General features: G+C 43.8%; 1 protein-coding gene across 1 annotated transcript in view; it reads right to left on the bottom strand.

Annotated features, from left to right (window-relative positions):
* LOC309554634 (uncharacterized protein) overlaps positions 1–16612 on the bottom strand; it is a 188490-nt gene extending 171878 nt beyond the window's left edge. Inside the window, exons 1-2 of the mRNA XM_082256352.1 lie at positions 16516–16612; positions 57–197 (exon numbers count right to left, since the gene is read on the bottom strand). Coding sequence (XP_082112478.1) covers positions 57–176 — 120 coding nt within the window. The 5' untranslated portion in view covers positions 177–197; positions 16516–16612. The remainder of the gene's footprint in view (positions 1–56; positions 198–16515) is intronic.
* Between the last annotated feature and the right edge of the window lie 1509 nt (positions 16613–18121).

The following is an 18121-nucleotide window of genomic DNA, read 5'->3' as shown; positions in this document are numbered from 1 at the left end:
GTTATTTTTAATACATTCTTATCCACTGTAGAGATGGTGGACAGTGACAGACCCACCTTGAGTCCTGCGCAACACTTCTTCTTCTCTGGTAGCCTTGGACACTGACACGCAGAGGACGGCCGTCCATAGGAGGAGCCTGAACACAACTGCGCACTCTCCCTGTGTGAGGGGTCCATGGCAGGCCCGAAGTCCAATGCCTGCTTCAATGACAGAATATTTTTCCTATTACTAATATTATTATTATCATTAATAATGTTATGATCAGAACCGTATTTAGACACCATGCTGTCCTAGGTACAACTAAAAAGGCCCCAGGCACTGGCCCACAGGTGGCATTATGCTAAATATAGCCCTGAGTTAAATATTATCATTATTACTAAAACTCCTTCACTAAGGGGTCTAATATAAAAAAAAAATTCCTTTGCAAATGTCTCCAAATTTGTGCAAGCATAACAAATAATACCTGTTATAGTTTCTTTGTTGCTTTTTGCCGGGCACATCTAACATTCCCTAACATTTGATTCTAAGGGCAAAATAGCATTGCTGTATGATATCATCTTTTGTGAATGAGTAGGGGTACTATACATTGACATTGCAGAGGGCAATATCTTTTGGGTCCGGTATGGGTTTTGAAAAGGGCCACACATTTTTCTTGCTTCTTTATGCACAGAGTTTTCCCTTTAAATCCATACCAGACTCAAAGAGGTTGGTATAGAATTGGGGGGGGGGGGGGGGGACCTTGCACCATTTTGTTTTTTCATTTTTTTGCAAGGTCCCCTTTAAAAAACGTACCAGACCCTAAAGCACCTGGTTTGCATTTTGGGGAGTCCCAGGCCTTTTTTTCCCCACTATCCACACTATTTGTTAAAATGTACCATTGGGAATCCCTAACTGAGAGGTGAATTGTTGTTAACTGATGGATGAATGGTTGTGCTGGCTCCCTAATAGCCAGGAGGAAGCTTTCGCAATTAACATTGTACCACTACTGTTGCTAAATGTTTCACTTCATACTGCAGCTGGAGATTTGCTTGGCAGGACACCCATTCTTTCAGCCACTCGCACAAGTTTCTTCATACTCTGTACATATTATTTCCCTGTTGACTAAATAGTCTATAGGCTATTATAGAACAAACACATGTGCATATATATACAGTAAGTGAAAAAAAGTCCAGATTAGGGCTTCCAAAACTCCACAGTGACACTTTACATAAAGGGAGTGTTCAAAAATTTCTATTATAACATTTTGCAAAAAATTAATTTTTCTTCATACATTTGGGCCAAAATTTATACTGCTACATATCTCTGGTAAAATTAACCCAAATTAGTGTATATTATTTAGTCTGTGTGAAAGTTATTGAGTCTAGAAGCTATGGTACCAATTACTGAAAATTGATCACACCAGATGTACTGATGGCCTATCTCCTTTCTTGAGGCCCTGAAATGTCAGGACAGTACAAATACCCCCCAAATGACCCCTTTTTGTAAAGTAGACAGTCCAAGGTATTTAGTAAGAGGCATGGTGTGTTTTTTGAAGTTATAATTTTTTCCCACAATTCTTGGGAAAATGAAGAAAACGTTTTTTTTTCTTTTTTTTTCCCAAAACGTTGTCAATTTATAAGCTATTTCTAACACATAGCATGTACACAGCAAAAATGACACCCCAAAATTCATTCTGCTACTCCTTCTGAGTATGGTGATACCACATGTGTGAGACTTTTACACAGCCTGGCCACAAAAAGAGACTCCACGTCCAAGTAGCACCATAAGGCGTTTTAGGAGCATAAATACACATAAAACTTTCTTACTACCTATCACATTTTTCAAGGCCCTAGAGCACCAATACAATGGAAAAGTCCACAAAATGACCCCATTTTGGAAAGCAAACACTCCAACGTATATTCTATGAGGCATTATGGGTCCTTTGAGCATGTCATTTTTTTCCACAAGTTTTTGGAAAATGTGGGAAAAAAATAAAAACTTTTTTTTTTTACACAAAGTTGTCAATTTATAGGATATTCCTAACACATAGCATGTACATAGCAAAAATGAAACCCCAAAATACATTCTGCCACTCCTCCTGAGTATGGCAATACCACATGTGTGAGACTTTTTCACAGCCTAGCCATATAGAGGGGCCCAACATCCAAGGAGCATCATCATGCATCCTAGCCACTTGCCTAGGCCTATTTTTGACATTTGGTGTTTACAAGCTAAAATCAGTTGTTTTTGCTAGAAAACTACTTAGAACCCCAAAACATTATATATTTTTTTTTAGCAGAGACCCTAGAGAATAAAAGGGAGATTATTGCAATATTTTTTATCACACCGTATTTGCGCAGCGGTCTCCCAAACGCAATTTTTTGGGAAAAAATTCACTTTTTTTAATTAACCACATCCATACCGGCGCATAATAATATGACGCCGGCAGGATGGCTTTACCGTTCCGGGCGGCCGTCATATGACGTCCGCCCGCTCTAGCTGCTACTGCGCGCCCCCGGGGGCGCGCAGCGCGGCGATCGGGGGTGAGGCTCGTCCCTCGGACATAGCCCATCCCTGATCAAGGTAAACAGCCAATAGAAATTGGCTGTTTACCATGTGATCGGCTGTGTCAGTCACAGCCGATCACATGAGCGGCTCCAGCACGAGCCGCTCGTTCTCTCTGCAATGCGCGCCCCCGGGGGCGTGCAGAGCAGCGATCGGGGACGAGGCTCGTCCCTCGGACAGAGTCGATCCCCGATCTAGGTAAAGAGCCAATGAAATTGGCTCTTTACCACGTGACCGGCTGTGTCCAATCACAGCCGGTCACAAATGTCAACAGAGAACACGGTAACTAGCTGTCACCGTGTTCTCCTCCTCACACACTGATCCTGTGTGAGGAAGAGAGTGTGGTAACAGCTAGTTACCAACTACAGTGCACCCCAAACACACTGATTGCCCCCCCCCCAATAAAGAGTACCTGTCACTAGCCCATCAAAGTACCCGAGTACCTGTCACCAGCCCATCAGGTACTCTGATGACAGGTACTCGGGTACTCTGATGGGCTGGTGACAGGTACTCGGGTACTCTGATGACAGGTACTCGGGTACTCTGATGACGGGTACTCGGGTACTCTGATGACGGGTACTCGGGTACTCTGATGGGCTGGTGACAGGTACTCGGGTACTCTGATGACAGGTATTCGGGTACTCTGATGACAGGTACTCGGGTACTCTGATGACAGGTACTCGGGTACTCTGATGACGGGTACTTGGGTACTCTGATGACAGGTACTCGGGTACTCTGATGACAGGTACTCGGGTACTCTGATGACGGATACTCGGGTACTCTGATGACAGGTACTCGGATACTTTGATTACCTGTCAACGGAGTACCCGTCATCAGAGTACCTGAGTACCTGTCACCTACCCATCAGAGTACCCGAGTACCTTCCACCTGCTCATCAGAGTACCTGACGCCTGAAGTACCCGAGTACTTGCCGCCTGCTCATCAGTACCCATCACTACTCATCAGTACTCATCAGTACCTATCACGTATCAGTACTGATCATCAGTACCCATCAGTACAGTATCACCTATCAGTATCAGTACTACTCATCAGTACCTATCACCTGCCTGTCACCTGCCCATCAGAGTACCCGAGTACCTGTCACCTGCCTATCGGAGTACCCGAGTACCTGCCACCTGCTCATCAGTACCAGAGTACCTGTCACCTGCCCAACAAAGTACCCGAGTACCTGTCACCCTTCATACAGCCACCATGTCCAAGTCCAAAAAGGTTTATATACGTCCTCCGTTTAAACCTAAATACCGGTGTTATGGCAGCAGATAGCTGCCATAACCCTGGTATTTTTTTAAACGGTGGACGGTTGGCTTTCCGATAAGGGTGGTCCCAGCGGCGGATTCGCCGTGGGTTCACCCTTCCGGGATGGCGGAAGAGGTGCCCCCCCCCCCTCCCGCCGCGTCCGGTCCTTTTCCCCGCTTACCGGACCCGCCGACAGCGGGGAAAACGATCCGGTCCCGGATCCTCACAGACAGGATGTCGAGTGAGGGCAAGCTTGCCCTCACTTGACTCTATGGTCTTGGAGGACCGGAGCTACGGAAAATGTTGTTGCCTAGCAACCGGTTTAAATGTCCTTTTTTTTTTTTTTTTTCATTTTATATAATAATTTTTTTTTTTTCTATCTTTTAGTGTACTTGTGAGATCTGAGGACTTTTTGACCCCAGATCTCACAAAAAAGAGGTCCTGTCGTGCCTTTTTCTATTACAAGTAATGTTTACATTTCTTGTAATAGAAATAAAAAATGATCAACTTTTTTTTTTTGTTACACGGTGTAAAAATAAAAAATAATAAATAAAATAAATAGTAAAAAAAAAAAAAAAAAAAATTAAAACGCCCTGTCCCCGTTAGCTCGTGCGCAGAAGCGACGCATATGGAAACCCCGCCCACATATGTAAACGGTGTTCAAACCACACATGTGAGGTATTGCCGCGATCGTTAGAGCAAGGGGAATAATTTGAGCCCTAGACCTCCTCTGTAACTCAAAGATGGCAACCTGTAGAAATTTTTAAATTGTCGCCTATGGGGATTTTTAAGTACCAAAGTTTGTCGCCATTCCGTGAGCGTGCGCAATTTTGAAACATGACATGTTGGGTATCTATTTACTCGGCGTAACATTATCTTTCACATTATGGAAAAAAATTGGGCTAACTTTACTGGTTTCTAATTTTTTAATTAAAAAAAGTGAATTTTTTCCAAAAAAATTGCGTTTGGAAGACCGCTGCGCAAATACGGTGTGATAAAAAATATTGCAATAATCTCCACTTTAATCTCTAGGGTCTCTGCTAAAAAAAAATATATAATGTTTGGGGGTTCTAAGCAGTTTTCTAGCAAAACAACTGATTTTAGCTTGTAAACACCAAATGTCAAAAATAGGCCTAGGCAAGTGGCTAGGATGCATGATGATGCGCCTTGGATGTTAGGCCCCTCTATATGGCTAGGCTGTGAAAAAGTCTCACACGTGTGGTATTGCCATACTCAGGAGGAGTGGCAGAATGTATTTTGGGGTGTAATTTTTGCTGTGTACATGCTATGTGTTAGGAATATCCTATAAATTGACAACTTTGTGTAAAAAAAAAAAGTTTTTATTTTTTTCCCACATTTTCCAAAAACTTGTGGAAAAAAATGACATGTTCAAAGGACCCATAATGCCTCATAGAATATACGTTGGAGTGTTTGCTTTCCAAAATGGGGTCATTTTGTGGACTTTTCCATTGTATTGGTGCTCTAGGGCCTTGAAAAGTGTGATAGGTAGTAAGAAAGTTTTATGTGTATTTATGCTCCTAAAACGCCTTATGGTGCTACTTGGACGTGGAGTCTCTTTTTGTGGCCAGGCTGTGTAAAAGGCTCACACATGTGGTATCACCATACTCAGAAGGAGTAACAGAATGAATTTTGGGGTGTCATTTTTGCTGTGTACATGCTATGTGTTAGAAATAGCTTATAAATTGACAACGTTTTGGGAAAAAAAAGAAAAAAAATTTTTTTTCTTAATTTTCCCAAGAATTGTGGGAAAAAATTATAACTTCAAAAAACTCACCATGCCTCTTACTAAATACCTTGGACTGTCTACTTTACAAAAAGGGGTCATTTGGGGGGTATTTGTACTGTCCTGACATTTCAGGGCCTCAAGAAAGGAGATAGGCCGTCAGTACATCTGGTGTGATCAATTTTCAGTAATTGGTACCATCGCTTCTAGACTCAATAACTTTCACACAGACTAAATAATATACACTAATTTGGGTTAATTTTACCAGAGATATGTAGCAGTATAAATTTTGGCCCAAATGTATGAAGAAAAATTAATTTTTTGCAAAATTGTATAATAGAAACTAAAAAAAAGTGTTTTTTTTTCAAAATTTTTGCTCTTTTTTTGCTTATATCACGAAGAAAAAAAAACCCAGTTGTGATCAAATACCACCAAAAGAAAGCTCTATTTGTGTGAAAAAAATGATAAAAATTTTGTTTGGTTACAGTGTAGCATGACTGAGCAATTGTCATTCAAAGTGTGAGAGTGCTGAAAGCTGAAAATTGGTCTGGGAAGGAAGGGGGTCTAACTGCTCTGTATGGAAGTGGTTAAAAAATAAGAAACCAGTAAAGTTAGCCCAATTGTTTTCCATAATGTGAAAGATAATGTTACGCCGAGTAAATAGATACCCAACATGTCATGCTTCAAAATTGCGCACGCTCACAGAATGGTGACAAACTTTGGTACTTAAAAATCCCCATAGGCAACATTTTAAAAATTTCTACAGGTTGCTATCTTAGAGTTACAGAGGAGGTCTAGGGCTCAAATTATTGCTCTTGCTCTAACGATCACGACAATACCTCACATGTGTAGTTTGAACACTGTTTACATATGTGGGTGGGGTTTCCGTATGCGTTCGCTTCTGCGCGCAAGCTCGCGGGGACAGGGCGCTTTAATTTTTTTTTTTTTTTTTTACTATTTATTTTATTTATTATTTTTACACTGTTTTTTTTAAAAAAAAAATTGATCATTTTTATTTCTATTACAAGAAATGTAAACATTACTTGTAATAGAAAAAGGCATGACAGGACCTCTTTTTTGTAAAATCTGGGGTCAAAAAGTCCTCAGATCTCACAAGTACACTAAAAGATAGAAAAAATAAAAAAAAAAATAAAAAAAAAATTAAATAAAATGAAAAAAAAAAAGGGACCTTTAACCACTTGCCGACCGCCGCACGACTATCTACGTCGGCGGTCAGCCCCTCACAGGCAAAGTGACGTAGGGCTACGTCACTAGCTTGTGAGGGTCTAGGGAGCGAGCGCGCGCCCCCGGAGGCGCGCTCCCGCTCCCGAGTGGTCACGGACCCCCCCGCGCGTGTGACCGGCGGACCCGATGTCCGCCGGCCACTCTGCGATCGGCGGGGGAGAGGGAGAATGTCAGGCAGCTTGTGTAAACAAGCTGCCTGTCATTCTCCTCGCTGTATGAGAGCTGATCATCTGGATCTACTATGTAGATCCGTTGATCAGTCTGCATACAGCTGAAGCCCCAGCCAATCACAGTTAGAATCACGCCCCTAGGGACACACACAGCCCCTCCCTCTCAAATAAAGTTAACCCCTTCACTACCAGTGTATTTTTACAGTAACAGTGCATATATATAGCACTGATTACTGTAGAAATGTCACTGGTAACCCCAAAAGTGTCAAAAATGTCAGTCAAGGGTCCGATCTGTCCGCCGCAATGTCGCAGTACCGCAAAAAAAATCGCAGATCGCCGCCATTACGCGTTAAAAAAAAAAACAACAAAAATGACAAAAATCTTTCCCTTAGTTAGTAAACACAATAACTTTTGCGCAAACCAATCAAAATACGCTTTTTGCGATTTTTTTTACCAAACATAGGTAGCATAAAACAAATTGGCCGAAAATTTTAAAAAATTTTGATTTTTACATTTTTTTTGGGGGAATTTCATATAAAAAAAAGGGAAAAATATTGCTATTTTTGCAAAATGGACTCTCTTTTTTTGTTTATAGCGCGTGATCAAAAAATCGCACAGGTGATCAAATACCGCCAAAAGAAAGCTCTGTTTGTGGGAAAAAAAGGACGCCAAATTCGTTTAGGTACAGCGTCGCACGACCGCGCAATTCTCCGTTAAAGTCACGCAGTGCCGAATCGCAAAATACCCCCTGGTCGGAATGGGGGTAAAATCTTCCGGGGCTTAAGTGGTTAAACTCTTTGCTAGGCAACGACTTTTGCCGTAGCTCCGGTCCTCCAAGACCATAGAGTCGAGTGAGGGCAAGCTTGCCCTCACTCAACATCCTGTCTGTGAGGATCTGGGACCGGATCGTTTTCCCCGCTGCCGGCGGGTCCGGTAAGCGGGGAAAAGGACCAGAATGCGGCGGGAGGGGGGGGCACCTCTTCCGCCACCCCGGAAGGGTGATCCCGTGGCGAATCCGCCACTGGGACCACCCTTATCGGAAAGCCAACCGTCCACCGTTTAAAAAAATACCAGGGTTATGGCAGCTATCTGCTGCCATAACACCGGTATTTAGGTTTAAACGGAGGACGTATATAAACCTTTTTGGACTTAGACATGGTGGCTGTATGAAGGGTGACAGGTACTCGGGTACTTTGCTGGGCAGGTGACAGGTACTCTGGTACTGATGAGCAAGTGGCAGGTACTCGAGTACTCCGATAGGCAGGTGACAGGTACTCAGGTACTCTTATGGGCAGGTGACAGGCAGGTGATAGGTACTGATGAGTAGTACTGATACTGATAGGTGATACTGATACTGTACTGATGGGTACGGATGATCAGTACTGATACTAATAGGTGATAGGTACTGATGGGTACTGATGAGTATTGATGAGTAGTGATGGGTACTGATGAGCAGGTGGCAAGTACTCGGGTACTTCAGGTGTCAGGTACTCTGATGAGCAGGTGGAAGGTACTCGGGTACTCTGTTGGGTAGGTGACAGGTACTTGGGTACTCTGATGGGTAGGTGACAGGTACTCGGGTACTCCGATGACGGGTACTCGGGTACTCCGGTGACGGGTACTCAAAGTACCAGAGTACCTGTCATCAGAGTACCCGAGTACCTGTCATCAGAGTACCCGAGTACCTGTCATCAGAGTACCCGAGTACCCGTCATCAGAGTACCCGAGTACCCGTCATCAGAGTACCCGAGTACCCGTCATCAGCGTACCCGAGTACCTGTCATCAAAGTACCTGAGTACCTGTCATCAGAGTACCCGAGTACCTGTCATCAGAGTACCCGAGTACCTGTCATCAGAGTACCCGAGTACCTGTCACCAGAGTACCCGAGTACCTGTCATCAGCCCATCAGAGTACCCGAGTACCTGTCATCAGAGTACCCGAGTACCTGTCACCAGCCCATCAGAGTACCTGTCATCAGCCCATCAGAGTACCCGAGTACCTGTCATCAGAGTACCTGATGGGCTGGTGACAGGTACTCGGGTACTTTGATGGGCTAGTGACAGGTGCTCTTTATTGGGGGGGGGGGGCAATCAGTGTGGTTGGGGTGCACTGTACTTGGTAACTAGCTGTTACCGCACTCTCTTCCTCACACAGGATCAGTGTGTGAGGAGGAGAACACGGTGACAGCTAGTTACCGTGTTCTCTGATGACATTTGTGATCGGCTGTGATTGGACACAGCCGGTCACGTGGTAAAGAGCCAATTTAATTGGCTCTTTACCTAGATCGGGGATGGGCTCTGTCCGAGGGACGAGCCTCGTCCCCGATCGCCGCGCTGCGCGCCCCCGGGGGGCGCGTATTAAGGAAAGATCGAGCGGCTCGCGCTGGAGCCGCTCATGTGATCGGCTGTGATTGACACAGCCGATCACGTGGTAAACAGCCATTGGCTGTTTACCTTGATCGGGGTTGGGCTCAGTCCGAGGGACGAGCCTCACCCCCGATCGCCGCGCTGCGCGCCCCCGGGGGCGCGCAGTAGCGGGGAGATCCGGGCGCCGTCATATGACGTCCGCCCGGATGGAGAAAGGATTTGTGCCGACGTCTTTCTACATGACGCGGTACGGAAGGGGTTAACAACCACAAACAATGGACTCTTACCAGAACATGAAGACTCCACTACAGAGTTAAATCAGCATAAATATGACAATCCCATCAAACAGAGATTCAGATCATATTGTTTGGCTGCAGTTCAGCAGTATATCTCATGAATCCAATCAATGGTAACATCAATAGCAACCATAAATGCATGAAATGCTACATAAAATTAAAACGGAAGAATCCACATAGTGTAAAACTGTCTAAAAAGTTTTATTGCACTTCAAAGTATGAATACTAGTCACATGAATAAAAACAATACGCGCTTTGAATGCATAAAAATCCCAACAGGCATGATAGACGTTCCAAACAATGCTTCACAAAAGTTACCAGACCAAGTAGGTGTGGTGACGTCACGTCCGTTAGCTCGGCCCAACACATTTCGTCAAATGTGACATGATCGGGGGCATAAACGATCCATCTAGGATACACACAAGGGAGGCCGCTTCAGCCCCTGTACTCTGTGCCCATGCTAGGTTAATCTTTTGTTGACTGCTGGGTTTGCTTTATGGCTACCTGTGGTGTGATCCCTAGCGGTCCTTGTTTTGATCTCCCTATATGGAGCATTCCGGTTTTGTTGTCCACTGCTGCTATGATGGATGTCACTGCTTGTTTTTAATTAATGTTGGCTACTGTACAAAGGGTGAAGTTTCCCCCGATCAACTTTTGAGAAGTGAAGAATGTCAACCTTTTGATGAGTCAACAATGTGATATTGTAATCAGGTATACTGGATATTGCATGGTGGTTTAGGAGGATTTAAAGAAACAGTGGAATAATTCCTGGTGTGATGACGGATCCGGTTTTGGTGTTTACAGGAAAGACTGAGCACATCATGATCCAGTTTGTGAAACATTTGGCTTAAAGAGGCACATTTTGACTTTCTTGACGTTCACAAGGAGTCAGTATGATCTGCCCTGATGAAGGGGGAGTTCCTTTTTGACCCCGAAAAGTGTTGGCTGTCTTTTCGCAAAATGTCAATAAATTATTTTGGACTCTTTTTCTGGTAACCTGCTGGAGTACCCATTAGATGGTAGCCTTGTCCGTTGTGGGAAGTCTAACCGGAGCCAGTAGGCTCTTCAAATGTTTTTTGCCCTCTCAGCTCTTTGTTTAAACTCGTATCAAAGTCCCAGCGCCTCTTGGATGCCCTTTTTTCATTGGACCCTGCCCGACAAGGCTGTTCCATGTGGCAGGGATGTGTAAATCTTAGGACTGGAGAAACCAATCCTTTGGCAGGCTTTCTTTCCTTTACCTGATTCCCTCCCAGGCAATGTAAATAAAGGGCCGGCCGGGTGCTCTATTGTTCCAGGAGGCCATACCCGGTACAATCCTCCCTGAACTGCACCTTGTACCTGCCCCCTGAGGTGTGCAATCTGTAACTGGCTGTGTCTACCAAACACAGCATGAGAGGAAGAGAACCACTGAACCAATCTTGGATTTAACCCTTGCTGATCTCTACTCGTGGGCATTGATTATATGCGAGGTGTGCTCACTTATGAGAGTAAGTGAGCAACGTGATCTGGTGAGTGGCCATTTCTTATTGCCCCCCTGCACTTGGTGGTGGAATACTGGTGACCCTGTTGAACTACACGAATGATTTGCGGCTTGTGAATTGTTGGAGTTTCGGATTCTCAGGGGATGGATGTTTTGATACACCAACAGTGAATAACTTTATAGGACTATTCTCCATATGCTGGGAGGAGTTCAACACTTACCAGAGTGACATCTAGGGGGACTCTTTATGGTTTATTTTAGAGTCTTTTTTAACACTGTTTCAAGCGCTACTATTATTCTTTGTTTATTTATCACCAAATATATTGCTTATTTGTTTAAGTAGCTGCTACATTGGTTTTAACTTTTACCAGCCGGTGTGCTGGTGCTTCCTGGAGCGCGGAGACTAATTCACAGTATAGGCGTAAGACTGAGGAATTTTTTTTTACATACTGTACAAATACATTCACCCTCAATGACATAAGTGAATATGTTCTAATGATATACACCCCCGAAGAAAGATCCCATCTCTAAGATGCGTCAGGTAATTCTGTGTGCAATAATCACGGTTCAGCTTTCATGAAGCAAACAGTAAGTGTACAACATTGTGCATTAATATATGTTGGTTTTAAGGTGATCAAGCTGTTACACTAGCCAGAAAATTGTTAATTAATAATCTATTCTGAATAAAAATAGTAATTTGTGATTTTACTCTAAATCATTTTCTGTGATCATTTTTTTAATTATTGTATGATGTGGGACTTTAAAATCCCATTTTGTACCTTCTTCTAGACCAGGGGAGCTGCATCAACAGTATGGTTGCCCTCAAATGCCCAGTTGTGTCTTGGGTGCACTATTTAAAGAGTGAAGGGTTCAGGAGTGCTATACATTGCAGAGCTCAGGATTATGCTACATACAGAGTCCAGGGTTTAGGAGTGCATTCCGTGCAGAGCTCAGGATTATGCTACGTATAGAGTGCAGGGTTTAGGAGTGAATAACGTGCAGAGCTCAGACATATGATACGTACAGGGTGCAGAGTTCAGAACTGCAGTGTGTACAGAGTGCAAGGTTCAGGAATGTGCTATGCATAAACTACAGGGTTTTATGTCAGTGTTTTATGTATAGAGTTCAGGTGTGTGCTGTGTGCAGAGTGCAGGGTTTAGGGGTAAGCTATACACAGTGTGCAGCCCCAACCCCCCCCCCCCCCCCCGAAGCCTCCCCGCATCTCTCTCTCCTACCTTGCCTGGCTCCATAACCTCCCTGTGCAGGCGGCTCTGTCTCACCTTGCAGGGAGTGGGAGCAGAAGGTGAGAGCTGGAGGTGGCGGAAAGGAGTTCCTGTACATTCCAGCTGCAAAACTGGGTGCAAGGGCCATATGACAAGGCCTGGAGGACCGGATTTAGTCCGCAGGCCTTGTGTTTGACATATGTGTTCTAGATTATAGAACTTTGAACCAGGGACCTAAAGCTCTCAATTTGTCAAGAGATCACTCACGCAGCAACTTGCTAACTGGGTAGAGATCCCAGTTTGTGGGGGAGGATACGGAAACAGCTACTCTGGAAAGGTAAAACAAGGCTGTGAAACAATTTACAAAGGCTTTAATACCACCAGCTCCCAGGAGAGGAACACTCTACTAAAATCTATCTGATTGTACACACAGGCAAATACAAATTTTGCATGCAATCTGATGCACTCTAATGTTTGTGTAGCAGCTAGGTGATAGAATATATAGGCAATCCTGTGAGCTAATATCCTTGCATCACCTCCCCCACCACCGCCACCAGTAAATATCAAGGCATCATATGACCTTGGAAATTGACCAGCATGCATTGGCAAATTATCATGAGAAGAAAAAATACCCAAGTCTGGACACAGGAAACAACCATAATCAGCATTCACACTAATATTCACACTAATATCAAAGTTGATGCCACCACCTGCAGCTTGTCAGCTGACTAACAGTCTACTGCTAGACAACCATACACACACACTGGCACTGAGATCTTTCTGTGTTTATTGCAGATATGATGGCTTCCACACACACTGACATTAATCTGCATGCAATCAGATCGACTGCCTTTTTCTCTGTAAACCATCCATTGCAAATACAGAAAGCTTGAGGGTGCAGCTGCACAAAGGATACTCATACAGATAAGCAGCATTTACAACCAAGCATACAGGCACTAGTAATATAATGCAACCATCTCTCTGGGAGTTATGAATACATAGCTTGGTACACGAAAGGACACTGTTTTGTTTTAAAAATTTCTATCCCTAAGCAGGCAGTACATAAAAATCTATAAAATCAACAAGAAAGAATATTTCATGCAGAGATTTGCTATAAACTTTAAACTGGGTGAAAAACAGACATGAACTTTACCATTTGGCCCCAGGATGTTTTGTCCTGTTGGTGGGGGGAGGTACACCATGGAAATCCAGTAACAGAACAAGTTGTTCAGAACAAGTTCCAGACAAAATAAAATGTTAATTTTTAAGCTAATTCATTTATAATGGTACCTTGCCTGGTGTGAGGAAGGTTCTTCCCACTGAAGTGGCCATAGGTTATATGGAACAACAGGTTCTGAGGACTAGGTTGAAGTTAGCATTTCCAAACACAACATGAGTGCTGAAGAAAGTGTCCATTTAGCTCTTAGTTGGTCTCCAGGTTATTCTATAAAGCCAAGACATACTATTTTGTATCTGAATGCTGCTCATAGCTCGTTGTACTATCAAAGTAAAAACTCTTCTCCCTGACGGTGTTGTGCCCAGCGTAATGATTTCAGACATTGTGATGCCCCAATGTGGAATGACTCCCTCCTCCCTTCTGACCCACAATTGTCAAGTCTAGAGGATTCCACTGATGAGCTGCCTCCCCAAGAAAGTGACAGTTATCCACTTTTATCTACAATAACCATAAGCCTAACGGATCTTGTTAGAGAGTCTGAAGGGGGTTCCAATTCCTTCGATCCCCAAGCAAATTTTGTTTCTAAATTATCAACATTTGTCCATACATTACTCCTTGGTTGAATAAGGAGCATATCTGTAATGCTATTATCCCCCTTTATATATTTAGTGTTACACACCCGTAGCCGAGTCCCTTCACTCCACCAGTCAACCTGAAGGTCTCTTCTAACTCTCAGGGACTTACTTTCTGTGCCGATTATGTGAGGTTTCCATCATCAATGTACTGAGTTCCTGGCTCTCCTCAACTGCTGTTCCCATTATGAGGGGTTCCCAGCATCCCTACATGGAGTTTCCCAGACTGTACGCCTGATGTGCCCATTATGCTAGGTGCCCACCATCCATGCACTGGTTTTTAGTCTCCTTTTCCTTTTTTATACAGTGTGTTTTTTTCCAACCATTTGCAGTGGCGGCTGGTGAATATGGGGCGCAGGGGCGCCGCCCCCCATCCATGCATCCGGCCCCCTAATCTACATGCGGGGCGCTGGATGCATGGAGTTCAATGGGGCTTTATTTTTAACCATGTGATTAGAGCCAGAGGCTCTCACAGGCTGAAAAAAAGGGTGGGCTCAGGGCCCCGAGCCCACCCAGTTGTGTGACAATAGCGAATAAAAATTTGCTATTGTCACACGGATCCTCCTCCTGGCCAATCAGGAAGCGGGCTCTGAGATGCAGAAGACAGGGGTAAGAAGACACCACTGCCGCCGCTGTTGCAGATGTCCAGGCAGGGTGAGTGATCCTGTCCTGTCCTGGGGGTCCTGTCCAGTCCTGCTTTGGTCCGGGGGTGTGCGGCCTGATGTGGTCCGGGGGTTGGGGGGTGTATGGTGCGGTCCGTCTGCCACCCCCCCCTGGCCCATGGAGCACCAGCCGCCACTGACCATTTGTGACATTTGTTCTTGGTAGAGAGTGATGCGGTTCCCTGGGAGCCACATATCATGTCAAAGCCTGCTGTGTGATAGTAAATGGCAGTCTCAGCCTGGACTCCCGCCAGCCAACACCCCCAACGTGGTTTACTCCACTCACTGGAGCTTACTCATGGGGATCCCCAGGCTGAGACTGCTGTTTACTATCACACAGCAGGCTTTGACTTGATGCACCGCTCCCAGGACACCCATCACACTCTAACATTGCCTGGAGCACAGATGAGCTCTCTTCCCGGCCAGCACTCACAGCGGTGGGCACAGGACTTCATTGCCATACAGTCTGAACAGCTCACACACATATCTTGGTTCGCTGTGACATTTGTTCTAGCCACACTGGGAATTTGAGCTTAACAGTCTATTCAACAAAGTTTGATACGTGCCGACTATGAGGGGTTCCCAGCATCCCCGCACTAAATTCCCAGCTTTGAACACCTGCTGTGCCCAATATGAGAAGTTCCAATCATCCCTGTGCTGAGTTCCCGGGTCTGCACACCTAGAGTGCCCATTCTGAGGGGTTCCCACCAACCTTGTATACATTTACCAGACCTGCACAGCTGCTTTACCCCTTACCACGGCTCCCACTATCCCTGTGCTAATTTCTGGCTCTGCACATATGCTGTGTCCATTATGAGGTGTTTCCAGCTCTGTACACCTGTTGTGCCTATTATGAGGGGCTCACATCAACCCTGTGCTGTGTCTTTGGGTCTGCACACCTGCTGTGCCCATTATGAGGGGTTCCCACCATCCCTTTGCTGGGTTTCCCAGACTGTATGCCTGCTGTGCCCATTATGCTGGGTGCCCACCATCCCTGCACTTTTTTTTTTGGTCTGCTCATCTGTTATATAAAAACCAACAAAAAGAAAAGGACATGGGGCACAACCCTAGTGCAATTGAGTTTTATACCCAATAAATAATGATAATGTTTAATGCACTAGAGGAGTGCCCAATGTCTTTTTCTTTTTATACAGTGTGGTTTTTCCCCAACCATTGCCACACTGGGAATTTGAGTTTAACAATCTATTCAACAAAGGTTGAATATGTGCCAATTAGGAATGGTTCCCACCACCCTCTCGCTAAATTCCCAGCTTTGAACACCTTCTGCGCCCATTATGAGGGGTTACCACCATTCCCATGCAAAGTTCCCAGCTCTGCACACCTGCTGTGCCCAATATGAGGGGTTCCCACCACCCCTGTGCTGAGTTCCCATCTCTGCACACCTGCTGTGCCCATTATGAGGGATTCTCACCATCCCTACAATGGGTTTTATATTGAGGGAAATGTAACTTAATGGGGACAGTAAGGTTGATTGGAACTCCCCAAAGTAGGAAGGATCACCCACAATTCTAAGCTTGTGGGGAACAGAGTCAGGAACTATGGTGGGGAAATTTCACTACTGAAATCCCTAAGAAAAATAAATATCCAGCAGAATCATGTAAATGAAATACTACTTTTAGGCGCCATCAGATTATCAAAGTACACATTTTTGTGTCATTGCAGATTTCAGAGCTACTCAGAGATCTTTCTGCGCTTACCTGTGCCAAGTGAGGGATGGCGGAGTTCTGGCAGCACCAGGGATAAGTATTGTAGGGTCAGACGAGGAGCTCACGCTTTATATCGGTGTGGCCGAAGCTGTTGATCCCAGAATAATGCAGCTTTCTCTCCCAATGAAAAGGGAACATTTCTGACATTCCGCTCTGACGTGCGACTCCCCTCCGAGAGCATTCTCTAAAAACTTGAGTACAACTCCATTCCGGGCACATGTGACACAATAGTGTGACGTAACCTCACTGCTCGCTATCGTGTTGGGAACACGTGACTGGGGAATTAATGGGCAACATTCGGAAGATTAATGGGAGATTTGGGTCACTTTTAACCCCACGTAGCCCAGAAAACCAAAATACCTCCAAAGCTCTATCTGAATACATTTGGAATACAGAAAAGAAGCAAAAAATGGTGAACTGCCTTTAGAAACATTAACTGCATTCAAAAAAGTGGAACTTCGCACAATTTGCCCTTTGTTTTTTTTTTTGTTTTTTTTTAGATTTTGAAATTTGTTCATGTTTTTATTCCGGTGTCACCATAATGTTCTGTATATCTCCCCACAATTCCTTTTCTGCTGACCACACAGGAAGTAAAAGATAATCTCTCTATAATTGTTGGAAAAAGGTTCTTTCCAACCAGTTGGATACCAATTGTTGGGAGACTTGCACTGTTGTCATTATAATTTTGGATCACTGTATTCACAGAGTAAACTTACTTCTTTCATCACAATTGCACATTACATTTTGGACATTCGTTTACAGTTTTTGGTTTCAGTACCTAATTTCTTGGGACCTTGATTTATCATTTCACTTGTTGGATGGTGTGCACTATTATTCATGCATTTTTTGCACATTCACTTTATTATTGTTTATTAGTTGTATTATGATCATTTGCACATGCACTTATATTTGTTGAAGCTCTATTGCACTTTATATTTTTATACTGTATCATATATGCATTTGTTATTGCTTTTTTCACTGTTATAGGGCCGCTCCATATTGCTTTGATATTATTCATATTGTATGTGGTGACACTACTGGGATTGGCTGCTATATTCCAGATATAGTGATTATTATTTATATTTTTCATTTTTCTATTATATGCCTTACCTCTATTTCATTTAGTAGCGCATTGGTTTATTGGCTTTATATCTTTTCTTTTTCTACTTTATTAAAAATGTAAAAAGTGCACTTGGCTAGAATTCCAATTAAAGAATGACTCCAATCAAAAATGAAAAAATAGCCTATTAACCTCCCTGGCGGTCTGATTATGTCAGAATTTTTTTGCTAAAAGCGGTACATTGTTTTGCATGGAAATATGTTGTTTTATATTTTAGGCCTGTAATTCTTAGGAATAACCCACTTAAATCTGTCCAAACAAGAGTCTAGTAGACATCCCGGTTATGATAAAGTTTGAAACACGAAATCCTAAATTATAATATAATAATAATAATACATTTTATTCAATAATATAATCAAACCAAAAACATGTACAAACAAGGGGTGCGATATTACAAGTCACTGTAATAAAGGTTCAGTAAACATCTCAGGTATGAAATATTTTGAAACATGGGACTGCACAAAAGTCCGACGTCAC

Source organism: Pelophylax lessonae (genome assembly GCF_965119305.1).
Source record: "Pelophylax lessonae genome assembly, chromosome: 4".
In the NCBI taxonomy this organism is placed as follows: domain Eukaryota; kingdom Metazoa; phylum Chordata; class Amphibia; order Anura; family Ranidae; genus Pelophylax; species Pelophylax lessonae.
The sequence above is the reverse complement of the archived record's forward strand: the minus strand, read 5'-3'. Positions and strand labels throughout refer to the sequence as shown.